The sequence below is a fragment of the Clarias gariepinus genome, chromosome 16, assembly GCF_024256425.1.
Source record: "Clarias gariepinus isolate MV-2021 ecotype Netherlands chromosome 16, CGAR_prim_01v2, whole genome shotgun sequence".
In the NCBI taxonomy this organism is placed as follows: domain Eukaryota; kingdom Metazoa; phylum Chordata; class Actinopteri; order Siluriformes; family Clariidae; genus Clarias; species Clarias gariepinus.
In genome coordinates, this window is record NC_071115.1 from 25,100,097 (window position 1) to 25,113,871 (window position 13,775).

A 13,775-nucleotide genomic window follows, 5' to 3' on the forward strand; every position below is an offset into this window, starting at 1 on the left:
GCCTTGAACAGAAAGCACTGGTAAGATTTGATCTGGAGTGCGGTTCATTTATAACTCACCCTTGTATGTTTGATATTTTATTAAAATGATATGGAAATATTTTTATCTTGGTCATTTTCTAACTTTGACTGAGGTATAAAGTCTTAAACTTTGTTAGTGAAGTGGGCTTTTGTTGATGAGCTATCAGATATTCCTGAATTTAAACCCAAACTGAGTGACGTTAAGATTGTAAAAAAAAAAAAAACAGAGGAGTGTCTTTAGGAGGTTTGTTGGAGTTCAATACGGTGCATTGTGTTGTTGGAGAAAACCCAAGGTTCAATAAAACTAAAATAAATAAATAAAATAAAATAAATTGACAATGCTTAAAATAATTTTAAAAAATATAAAATTTTGAAATGCGAATGTAAGTTATTCGAGAGTGTATCGTAAAGATATATTGGTGGTTTGGAGGGTTTGTACGTTTTTACCTCTTTATAATAGATCATGGAGTCCAAATTTCTTGTTTATTATTGGACAGCTCTAAAAAATATCTTTTATGCCCAAGGCCAGTTCTGTGCACTAAACTGTCAAATAGTACGATCCAATATTTACTAACTCTATAGCTAAATCCAATCTGGCACCCTAAACTACTAACTAGTACACTCTAATAGCTCTACTGCTACACTGCATGTGGGGATGTTTATTACAAAAGTGTGCTGCAGGTTGTCCGTAGTCACAGGGACCAAAAGCATGGGTATCCAGGTATCACTGGTGTGACTGTTAAAGGTGAGAAATCATATCAGTTCTTCAATAGTCTTGACAATTCACAGCAATGTGAGATGTAGTAAATATGTAGTAAGTACATAAATAATTTCAGTTCATAGACAGTTTATGACCTTCCAGGGACATACTGTAGGTAGGTGATTACATCATAACCATAAGTACAACGTACAATTTCATAAGTAATATTTAACCGATTTGTACGTGATTTGAGGCATGCGATATTACAAAGTTGAGAACCCGTCAAGAAATTTAATTTGAGACAATTAATGAAAAGTTGTGGAATGTGACAAAGCATACTTAATCAGACAAGTAACTATTTTTTAATTAATTGATCTTTTTTTTGATCACATCGTCATCAAAACAGGGACGTACAGATGAGGACATCATAAAAATGAGGGCATGCAAGGTTTTAAAAAGAGGCCTAATAAAAGACACAAAACTTGCTGAATAATCAGCTTTTCTTTGTGTCAGTAATGGTGTTTTTACAAAAGTAGATTGTAAATGTAGTGGTATGCGATGTGTCATGAAGCTCCATAAAGACATGGTTTGCAAAGATCTCGAGTGTCCTGCAAAGATCACTGACCCCAACACCATTGAATACTTTTGGGATAAACAGAAACACAGACTGGGACTAAATCAAGAATATAATGTATGGATGTTCACCAAGTGTGTGATGTTCAAATATCTACAAACCTTTGACCAAATAGGAGATACCATATAGAATATATAGACCAAGGAGTTATTTAGGGCCACCAGAGGGAGCCAAAAGAATGCACATGCTATATGTAAGGTATAAAAAACTTCACTGAGCATGATGTGAAATTACTACCATAGAAGCTGATTGTTTTGCTGTAAAGGATTTCTGTATACCACAGAAATGTATTATTATGAACTGGTATTTAAAAAAAAATATTTTCATTTAAAATTCTTCCTATTTGGAAAGTTTAAGTCAAGCCTCCTGGTTTTTCATTTATTCATGACTGGTTGAGACAGTGCTGAGAGTGTAAACTTTTTAAATAAACTACTTTTAGCTGATATTATTTCATACGTACTAATTTTTGGATTTAACAACTCATCCAAGAGCAAAAACAAAAGTGTAAAAAAAAAAAAAAACATTAAAATTACTAGAAAAATATTATAAAACCTGTAAGGATAGTCCTGAACTGATTATTAAGAAAATAATTATAATTATAAAGCTAGAAATTGTCCATGATCAGAGATCTCTTAAATACTTGGTAACGTTGCATTGAAAAAATTGGCAGCAAAATTCACTATGTTTAGTAATGAAACTAAGAGCATTTCCACATGCACCATATGACAAGAACTCACAGGATTTGGACTAAGCGGCTGTGTGCTCATAAGAAAAGCACATGTTAGTGGGACTGTACAGAAAAAAGGAGAGAGGTTCAGTTGGTCAGGTCTAGGTATATGTTATGAGGCAATAAAATGAAGTCAGTTGATGTATTGAATAACCAGGTTACCACATTTATGGAGTTTTTCTTTCCTGATGGCACGACTATATTCCAAGACTCAAATTGTAAAAGGGTGGTTCAGGGAGCATGAAGTTTCATAGTCACCATTATGTGGCATAATCAAAGCTGAAGGATGTTGAGTGCAATATTAGGGTGCGCAAATAGTCAGAGAAAGTAATTGAAAAAGTCTTTAAAATTTTTTAAAGCTTTAATCCTTTCTTTTTTTATGATACAGTATGTTAGCTCTAGGATAGGGTAGTAACAGTCTTAAAGTTTATCCATTTTGGCAATCACATAATGTCAGTGCTTAAAAATCTGTGAAATCCAATAAGATATGCTTTGTTTTTGTAAGCTATAGAGTTCTGAGTTGAATTTGAATCACAATTACTGTACGTTATTTTACTAATATATTTTACTGAAACTTTTTCCAATATTACATAGCATAAATGCACAGAGATTCACAATTTTTAAATCATACTATAATCACAAAAACATATATTCATACATTATATACAGTGCAACACCTCAATACTCATTTATTAACGAAAAATCTTTTGAGGTTTTGCAAGTCAACCTCTTATTACTTATGTTACAAGTTATAATAATAATAATATATGCAATTTCAGAACGTGAAAATGTCAGGAGCATTATTTATTTTAATTCTGTTTAACGAACGTCACAAGGACAGAACATCTGAGATACAACTTCCAAACAGAGATTAAAAAATTATAGTCAGCATTAAACCATTACACATTCATTAGTAAATCTGTTTTCAAGTAATTCTGGTGAACAACAGTCTTTAACCCATGAAAAAAAAATCCACAAAATTTACAATAAATATATTTAATCAGCTAAGACATGCTTGGTTTGTGAAATTGTCCTCTTTTAAATTTTAAACTGTTCAATTCAATCCAATTTTTTAAATATAGCATTTCAAACAATAGACATCATCACCAAGCAGCTTTACAGAAATCAGGATGCCTAATGATCAGTTAAACCAGGGGTGACAGTGGCAAGGAAAACCTCCCTGAGACAACACGAAAGAGAAACCTAAAGTGGAACCAGACTCCAAAGGAAACTCAAAAATAGTGCAATTATACTGTACATCATTAGAAGCAAATTTCAAATACCAATCATGTCTTGGCTGATCTGTTTCATTGAACCCAATTTTATTTTTCACCCAAAACTCTATGTGACAAGGAAGATAGTGTGGACTTCTTCTTGCTAAATAGTGACAAAAAAAGGTCTTTATATTCTGTACACCACCCTTCTTATGTTTCGACTCATCTTCCTCTTCCTTGTCTTCATCCTCCTCTTCCACCTGCTCCTCTTCATTAAACTAGCAACCACAATGCCGACCAGCATGAACATACTGATAGTGACACAAGTGCCAAAGACGATCAGTGGTTTGTTATCACAAATCCAACACTCATCTTGGCTGACGCTTGGCTCGCAAATCACAGTGTCAGTGATGGAGGGAAAGCCACCCTGAGAAATTACCTGGCGGTACATAGAGACAGAGGCTTTGGGTTGGGAGCGATGGTGGGAGGAAAGGAAAAATCCGAAATCCGGAGCATGATGATCTTGCAGCTTCCAGACATAAAAGCCACGCACATCAACTCCATCAAGCTCACGAGCTACAGAGAGAAAGCAAGAGACAGAGGATTAGCCAATTTGTTGTCCATAGCGTCTCGTCCAATAGTCAGTGGTGGCTCATCCATTAGCAGTGCTGGACTTGCTGCAAAAATTTTAAACCACTGAGATGTTGTGTACGTACATTGCAATTTACTCTTAGTGTTTCTGTTGTGTTGTGGTATTCAGCACCTAATAACTATGAACTGATCAGTGTCTTCAAACAGAAAGACGTTTTGCAAAATAATTATATCTACCAGTCCATATGAGGATTGTACAGTCATAGTTGGAAAAAAATGTCATGTTCTCATGCAGTGTTGGGTGTAACGCGTTACGAACTAACACGTTAGAGTACTTGGATTACTTTTTTGATGTAACACGTTAGGTCATTTAAGTACTCAGTTATTTATTTATATTTTCAAAAATGTAATCCGTTATTTAGACAATTTATGTAATCTGTGAGCCAGACGGCAGTGATTCCGTTAGTGTGTTTGTGAGTAAAAGTCATCCTACAAATCCCGCCCCCGATAACCCACCCCCTTTGTTATTCCTGCTGTTATACCCCTATCTCACCTATGTGGTTTGACTCACGGTAAGAAGCAGTGTTAGGCACCGTGAGCCACCGCGAGTGACCGTCCGACATTCCGCAAAGTTTTGCAAGGTCTGCGAGGGCCGAAAAACTCGTGATGAATCATGATGAACCGTACTTACGGCCAACGCGCGAAACCAGATAGGTGAGAAAGGGGGATTTAGTAGTTGTAGTTAACAGATTATGAGCCAAACTTTGCTGAGTGATGATGGTAGATTATAAAGGTCTTGACATTTAAAACAACATGCATGAGGAATCACAAAGGAGTTTTCATTTTCTGCAATAAAAAAGTATTCGAAGTAGTTACAGTACTTTTGTTAGAAAGTAACGCTATAATGTAAATGATTACTTTTTAAGTACAGTAATTTTGTAATGTACTGTAATTAGTTACTTTAAAGTAACGTCCCACAACATTGTTCTCGTGTACTGTACATTCAGACCTAATGACCTCTTTTAGGTGACTACTAATTTTAAAAAGTTGCTAATTGATTGACATACGCCCATGTTCCTTTCATTTACTCACTTTTCTAGATTTTTCATTTGCAATCTTAGCACAGCATTATCACTGGCAAATTTGGTTTCGCAGCATTCAAAAACAGGAACTGCAATAAACACTAAAAGTGGCTTTCTGGGGGAAATTACCGTTTTATATGAGGCTCTCACAAAGGGCATAGTTTGAGAGTTTGTGTGTGTCGTGTGCAAATGTGCAGATGTATTGGTAAACATAGGGGCATCAGATTGTAAGTTCAATATATGTCGCGCCATCATATCACACGCACACGTCTGCATGTACACACGCACACACATTGAAATTATCACCTTTGTAAAGACCTTTTTATTGACTTCTGTCTTACTATAGGTAAATATTGCTATGCCTAACCCTAACCCTATCCCTAACAGCAATAACAAAGTAAATTTCTTGCTCTTTTCTTTTCTGTAAATCATTTTATTGAGCATCCTTTAACACATGCTCTCTCTCTCTTTCTCTCTAAAACATGCCCTTACATACAGTACAAACACATTAACAACTGCATAACATGGTAATGATCTCAAAGGTCCCCTATAAACTCTGGTTGTAAGAAGCAGGGCAGCTGATAAGATGCATTAGTGTGAGGAAATGAGCAAAGCAATTCTTTGTAACCTTTGACCTTTAAGGGAGATATAGTGGCCAGTAGGGGCAAAACAAGAACTTTTCTCATCTCAGCCATGCATGATTAAAAATGTATACACTTAAAACAAATTGAAACTGACACACAAATGAAGAATACAGTATATAACTGTTCTGCCCATAAAGTGGAACCTGGTATTCATTCAGCCATGGATAGCTTCAACCCAGAATGTATGTATATATATTAGAAATAAAAATTTATGCAATTTGTTCTTGTAACTAACTAGGAATGTAACCTTCTAACAATAAAAAATAGCCATGCTTTCTTGGAAGCTGGGACAAGTTTCCTGTGTTTTCTGTCAATTAGTGCAAAAGTCTTTATAATTATATTTTTGGTAATATATCAAGAAAATGCTTGTTAGTGCTCTTCTTCAAATAGTTCAATGTAAAAACAACAATGAAACTTCATTCGTTCATCTTCTATACCACTTTATCCTGAGCACAGGGTCACAGGGACCTGGAGCCTTAGGGCACGAGTCAAGATACACCCTGGACAGGGTGCCAATCCATTACAGGGCAATTTGGGAACACTGAATATTGACCAGAGATGGGAATCGGACCCTTGACCCTGGAGGTGCAAGGCCACAACGCTAACCACTATGCCACCATGCCACCTCAAATAAAGGTTTTAATGATAAAGGAACCATGGTCATCCTATTGGATTACTATGGCAAAATTTTAATAAATAAAAAAGAACTTGTAATGACCATCTGTCTCAGTCTTACCCTTCAGTGCTTCCTGCATGTAGCTCTTTATATATCGCTGCCTCAGGTGGTCATTATAGGATGCCTGATCATCAATCCCTGTGGCTGTGATAATAACAGGGCGAGTGTTACCATAGCGATTCTTCACCCACCTCAGGACTTTGCGTAGCCCCCATGGCACAATAGCTTGGCCCCTATTAGATGATGCCCATGTTGGATCTGCCATGAATGAGCAGCCATGATCATGGGCAGATGAAGAAGCTTTGATGTCTTGTTTCAATTTTGGGTAAACTAGACGAGTAGTGAAGTGATTGAGTGCAATAAAATCTAGGGCGCCTTTAAGCTCAGACCTCTCATCCTTAGAAAAATGTGGCATATGGAAGCAGTCATGGCAGCTGTTTGCATCAGTGTAGACTATGTCCTGTAGGATCGGGTCGAGAAAACGTCCAAGTTCAAAGAACAAGAAGTGTTGAACAGTACTGGTGTGAGAGTCTACAAAGGGATTGGCCGGTTCAGCCCAATCAGCATGGAGTGCAAAACTTATCATCGCCTTCTGCTGTTGACGGAAACGTTCATGGTAAATATTCCATGCACGAGCATGTGCCATCAACACGTTACGCAGCACCATATCTTTTTCTTTTGCACTTACATTATATGCTTCTGTCAGACGATTTGGCTCATTAACAGTGATCCAGACATTGACAAGTGGCCCGAACTTTTGAAAGCAATATGTGGCATAGTCAACAAAGGCATCACTTGTACTCGTATTCACCCATCCACCTTGAGCATGCAGCATTCTTGGTAAGCCAAGTGTTTGTGACCTGAGGCTGGGGTGGTAGAGTGTAACAGCTACACGGATACCCTTCTTCTGGAGCTCAGTTAGCATGCAGTGATAATATCGCACTGCTTCTGCATCCACAGACAGGACGTCACCTTTGGGGAAAAGCCGAGGCCAGTCCAGGGCAAATCTGTAATGTGATGTCCCCATGACTTCCAGGAGATGAATGTGATTTTGAATAGCGAGGAAGTCGGTGCACTGGGACCCACGTGTGCGAAGTGTTACTCCTGCAACAGGGTGAAGGGAGCAATCACCACTAACATTCCAGTGATATAGTACAGGATCAATGAACTGAGGTGAAAATGGCTGCAGATGGACCTGCAAAAAGTAGAGATAAGCGTTACTGACAGTGGGAAAGGTGCATAGACATGGGGCAACAATATGAGTTCCTGTATATTCTGGAGGTAATACATCTAAAGGGCCTACAGTATCCCCGCTTATTTGAAACTAAACCCAATGTTGATTTGGTGGATGTACTGCCCATTTAAAGCTTTGCCATCAGTTTAAATGTGTAATACCCTTTAGGAGCTATACCCCCCATTAGGTCATGTATTACCCATTAGGTTTTAGGTAGGTAGGTAGGTAGGTAGGTAGTCAATCCTGAAGGAAATTCCAGAGGATATGAATATCTACTACACATTTGAACTATTACCACCAATTACGACCTGTACTAATAAATTTTCAGCTGTACTTCGATTGGAAGTTGTACCAGCCATTAGGAGCTGTACCACTTGGTTGGACCTGTACCAACTTAGAGCTGTACCACATATCAGAAGATATATCATCTCCTTACTGCTATACCACCAAAATGTCTACCACTTATTAGGAACTGTACGGCAAGTTTGAAGCTATACCACCCATATGGAGCTGTACCACAATTTTGTATGTTTACCATCCATTTGGAGCTGTCCTCCCCATTGGATGTTCTACCTATAAGGAACTGTACGACCTGTTTAAAGCAGCATCAACCATTAGGAGATGCTTTACCCATTAGAAAATGTATTATCAACTTAAAGTTGTACAATCCATTAGGAGATGTGGTACCTATTTTAAGCTCTATCACCTGTTAGGAGCTGTACCACTTTTTAAAAAATGTACTACTCCTTTGGAGCTATAACACCCAGTTAAAGTCGTACCTCTAGTTTTGAATCAATACCACTCATCTGGAACTGTACAACTCATTTGAATAGCTACCATGCATTTGAAACTGCACTGTACTGTGTCTGAATGTAGACCACCCACTAGGAGCTGTATCTATGTGTACCTGTACCACACATTTTGTTTACATTCAGTTAAAGACTATGACAAAAATACCAATTAAAGTTAAATATGTGATAGCACCTGGTAATATGGTTAATGTGGCTAATACACTGAAAAATTGATTCCTTTTTTCCCCCCTCATTTTCCTCACCTGCAGGATATAATCTGCGACTCCAAACTGGAAATCGCAGGGAAAATGGCCCTCTATGTATCGCTCTGTCTCATTTGTAAGAAAGCCATTGTCCTTGATAATCTGCCTGTAGTACTGGGCTGTTGATTTTGGCACCCTGGTGCATTCAGGATTGTTGAAGTCGATGTAGAATAGTCCTCTTCTTATACTGTAGCCGCTATTCCACTCAAACCCATCCACCAGAGACCAGGCTGTGTAGCCAAATACCTTCACATGGTCCACAACCACCGCTAAAACACAAATGGATATCATTTGTATAAGTCATTAAATGCATATCAGTGTTTAAAGTTTAAAGTATGTAATTCACTGTACGTAGGTCAAAACAAGCTAAAATAATTATAATTACAGTGTAGCCTCGGATTACGAGTAACGAGTTTTATGAGTGTTCCGCAAGACGAGCAAAGATTTTTAATAAATTTTGACTTGAAAAACGAGCAAGTCTTGGTTTACAAGCACAGAGTAGCACGCATGCTCTTGTCGTTTGACGCTGAGCGTCACGTGATCACAACTGAGCCAACAGTTTTTCTCTCTCTTTCGCTTCGGAATTGTAGGTGATCGTCCCCCCTGCTGGGTCTTAGTGCTCGTCTCTTACTGGTATAATCAACATCTGTGCACATGTGTACTGTTTACTAGAACACTGTGACCACGTGTGTGTAAAACAAATTTTGTTTTGTATTTGTAAGCGTGTTTGTACAGTGCAGGTGTGTGCACACGTATAAGCAAGAGCAAGTCTCACTAGAGGGTAAAGATCCATTTTTTCTCTCTGTATCAGCTTGCCGCTTCTCAATTTACCTTTGCGTAGAAAAGCGAGAGTGTGTGTGTGTGTGTGTGTGTGTGCGCACCCTTGCGTAATTTGACACAGTGCTCTCTCTCTCTCACACACACACACACGCACACACACACACACACACTCTCTCTCTCTCTCGCCTTTACAACCCTCCTCCCACCCCCTCCTCCTCTGGGCTTCGCACACACGTACACACGCACATTCTCTGCCTTACACAGAAACTCTGCTCTGTTGCTATTCTTGTTTTAGAATACGAGCCCGCTTCCGGAACGAATTATGCTCGTGATCTGAGGTTCCACTGTATAATGTTATGGTGTTTTATTTTTAGGACTTAGAAGGTTTTTAGGGGAAACTGCTTTCACACCATTGCTGATGGCTGAGGGATAAGGATGTCAACTAATAGAAATTGCAGGAAACTGCAGATGAAAATTAATTTACCAAAATTCATTAATCCAAAGAATAAAAATATACACAAAACATATGATAATTTTCTTTTGGTATAAAAAAAAATCACTATACAAATAGTTGTTCACCATGACTCATGATATTCACCCATTCCTCTAACCTTGAAGCACCTGGTTAATAAATCTCTTCATGAGGTAAATGGCCACTGTGTCTTCCACTCCCACAGAGGCATCAGAGAACCAACTGCTCTCCGCCACCAGCACTGAAGGATTCTTATACTCCTTTTGGATCCAACCCAGAATCTTTCTTAGATTCAGTGCCCCTGTCTGGCCGAACTGTGTCAAAACTTTTCCTGCACGTACAGAGTCAGGGCCAAATGCCAGCGAGAAGAAATCAGCAGTGCCACGCACCCAAATCTGTTCCTCTTGTGTAAAATTTGGGACCAGTCCTGGGTTGGATAAACGTAGAGACCATGGATAGTCCCCACCTCCATGTATAGGTTCTGCAAACCAGCCAATCACAGCCTCCACAGACTTCTGACACAACTCCACATTTTCTGGTGTAGCCTGGGCTCTGAAAGGCTCCACCCAGTAGGAGCCAAGTGTGATGGAGATTTGACCATGCTGACTGGGACGGAAGCGCTTGTCGTAAATGTGCCAGACTGTAGCGTGAGCCTGCATAATAAAAATAAATACACTTATTTTCCATCCACAGCAAAGTACACGTGCACATTTTTACAGCAACATGAGATAACTTTATTATTGTGGTTTTGATTTTTTTTTTATGTAGCATTTTTTTATGTATATGTATCAAGAATATTTTGTGTATGGTTTCTTTGTGTCACAAGCATGTTAAAAAGCCTATGATTTTAAATTATTATTATTATTATTTTTGGATTTTTCCAATTTTCTCCCCTAATTTAGTCGTGGCCAATTCCTCCCCATCACTAGGGGGCTCCCACATTAAGGCTACTACTACCATTCAGCCGGGAGGGCCGAAGACTATCACATGTTTCCTCCAAACCGCGTGACGTCAGCCGACCGCATCTTTTCGAACTGCTTGCTCACGCACTATTGGGGGCGGAGTAACACACTCGGAGTAAAGCGCTAGCTCACTGACGCCCCTGATTGGCTGTAGAGCCGTGATTAATGTGGAAGCACAAAGTACCTCTCATCCCTCCCCCCTGAGAGAGCTCGGCCAATCAGCTCTCTCTGTGCCTCCGGCTGTGAGAGGAAAACAGCATCACCCAGGGTTCGAACCAGCGATCTCCGGATGATAGGGCGAGCACTTTATCACTGCACCACTCGGAGGCTGTGATTTTAAATTATTGTCTTATTCACAAATGGATAAGTCAGCCTACAGTAGGTATGCAATTAAGTATCACTAATACACTGCCTGGCCAAAAAAGGTCAGCATTTAAGAAGGGTCAAACTATTGGCAAAGACAACAACTAAGGAAATTAGAAATGGCTGGAACTAGGTTAAGAACCCTTTAACACATTTTCAAAACCTGGAAGAATAGTGCTGAACTGCCAACTTTGTGGAAGAAATTTGGTCGGGAAAACAATCATGAATGGAGATCACAAAACACTTGGCGAAGTTGCATGGTAAAAAAATCTACAGTTGAAATGAAGGCTATATTTAATAGGGAAATAAAAACACAATGGGATGAGAACGCACGGGATTGGGACTAAACAGCTGTGTGACCATAAGAAAACACTTGTTAGTGAGAATTTAATTTTCTAGGGAGCGTAACAACTGGACTTTGGAGCAATGGGGGAAGGTCATGTGGTTTGATGAGTCCAGACTGACACTATTCCAGGGTTTAAAATATCCTCTGGAGGCAGTGTTATGATCTGGTGTTGCTCAAGTCTAGGCTCAGCAATGTATTCAACGACCAGATCCAAATAAAAGCTATACTGTAAGATGACCCTACTTGTAGGCAAAATTAGCCTGAAATCTTCAGTGTGATACTAAAGAACAATCAACATGTCCTTGTTCTTTGATTGTGTTTTCTTAAAATTTGCGTAGAGATCACTCTAAGCTGTTTTAACTGGCTAAACTAGCTTTAATCTGGCTAAAAAAGCATTGATTCATACTTAGGTAAAGGATGAAATGCAACAGGGTTTTATTTTGAACAAATTATTATTATTATTGAATGCAGTGGTAATCTTTATTTAAATTTTTATAACGGGGAAGGTGACACCTTGGTTCCACTCGGATATTGCACATATAGCCAAAAACACACCTTCTCAAGCTGCTGCATCATAAGCCATCTAATAGAGCAATTACACTTTCTGCCCTCTTCCACTTATCTATCCACATATAAATCCTGTAATAAAAGTTGTTCGCTGACCAGATTTTTTTCTCTCTTCTGAAATTAATAAGACAGAAGCTGAAGCAAGAAACCTCCCTACTACCACACTATAACATTACAATATTAAACATTTTCACAGAAAATCTCGCAAGATCAGTGATACCTATAAACACTGTTTACACAGCACGTCCGACCAACATACACAAGTCATACTCTGATTAACCGCATTGATCCATTTAACAGTGCTGTATTATAAAAGTGGTATGACAGCATGACGTTATTAACTATTAATCTTTCTCCAGTCTGCAGTGGATCCCTTCTCCCAAAACACGGACAGTCTTACCCTTGCAGAAATCTGTAAATATTTTAAGATAGACAATGCCAAAGTAAATTGTTTTTCACTATTCAAATTCATCTTTGAAGCTACGCCTTTAAGCTACTATTATTTTTCCCAAAACATCTAACTGAGAGAAAAATGAACACTCCCTTCACCCCGATTCCCCTTTGACCTCCCGACCTTGCGCTCACCCTGATGAGGTTATGTGCCACGATGAAAGGGTCAGCAGGGTCCCCGGACACCCCTGGCGCATGAGTCCCCGTCCCGTAGCCAAGATATGCAATGAGGAATGGGTTGTGTATAGTGATCCAGTATCGCACATCCTGGCCAAATGTTTTAAAACAAAATGTAGCATAGTCTGAAAAGATTTGCACAAGTTTCTGGTTTCTCCAGCCTCCCAAATCCTTCTGCAAAATTTGAGGCAAATCCCAGTAAAACAGGGTGACGACTGGCTCCAAATTTAGTTCTTTTAAACGGCTGATCAGGCGACGGTAATGATGCACTGCGCGAATATTCGGTTGTCCTGTGGCATTGCCATCTGGAAAAATGCGCGGCCATGATATTGAGAAAGAGTAAAATTGAACTCCAAGGTACTGAAGTGACTCAATGTCCTTTTCCCAGAGCACGTAACTGCTACTAGCTGTGTCGGCTGTCAAGGTACTCCTGTTCTTCTCTGTTCCAACACTGCGATGAGTAAAGTGGTCCCAAATTGAAAGTCCTTTCCCATCCTGATCCCAGGATCCCTCAGTTGGGAATGCTGCAGTTCCAACACCCCAGAGGAATCCCTTGGGGAACGTTCCAGACTCACTTTGGTTCAGAGCCCCGTACCATAAGCTCTTTCCATCACCTGATGAACACTCTGCTGCGTCCCAGACTCCTGTTGTCATGAGGAGGAAGGACAGAATGAGGACATGGGTCATCTTTAAAAAAAAGCAGAAGTAAATAATACTGGGTAGCAACCGGAACCGGGACTCATCATGAAGGCGAAGAAAAAGACCTGTGTCGTAGACGAGAAGAGAACATCTGACTTCTTTACCTGCCTCAACTGACTTGTGCTCTCTCTCTCTCTCTGTCTCTCTCACACACACACACTCAAAAGCTCACTGGTGGCAGAAAGGAGGATCTCTGATCAATGATTAACATGAACTCTAATCCTTAAGCGCCACTATCAACTCTTTCCTGTCTTCCTGCCTCTCCTTTCCCCTCCCATCATACTCTTGAGAGACAGGAAGACAACATTTTTATTGCAAGAACCTTATTGTTTAAATGCTTAATTGGAAATCACTGCAAATTCCCAGAACTGTTTAAAACGATG

The 13,775-nt window shown here is 39.3% G+C and overlaps 1 protein-coding gene across 1 annotated transcript; it reads right to left on the bottom strand.

The window, feature by feature from the left end:
* Positions 1-2,872: 2,872 nt before the first annotated feature.
* On the bottom strand, positions 2,873-13,511 carry klb (klotho beta). The gene is made up of 5 exons (XM_053514953.1): positions 12,652-13,511; positions 9,968-10,481; positions 8,577-8,845; positions 6,349-7,483; positions 2,873-3,871 (listed from the first exon to the last, which is right to left on the bottom strand). The coding sequence occupies exons 1-5, from the start codon at positions 13,378-13,380 to the stop codon at positions 3,483-3,485; spliced, it is 3,036 nt and encodes a 1,011-aa protein (XP_053370928.1). The 5' UTR covers positions 13,381-13,511; the 3' UTR covers positions 2,873-3,482.
* Between the last annotated feature and the right edge of the window lie 264 nt (positions 13,512-13,775).

Excerpts from the sequence above, each read along its gene's own strand:
- klb (XM_053514953.1), bottom strand. The coding sequence starts at position 13,380 with ATGACCCATGTCCTCATTCTGTCCTTCCTCCTCATGACAACAGGAGTC. Across the intron at positions 8,846-9,967 it reads TATTAACCAGGTGCTTCAAG|CGGTGGTTGTGGACCATGTG; the intron begins GTTAGAGGAATG and ends TTTGTGTTTTAG. Across the intron at positions 3,872-6,348 it reads CATGCAGGAAGCACTGAAGG|CTCGTGAGCTTGATGGAGTT; the intron begins GTAAGACTGAGA and ends TTCTCTCTGTAG.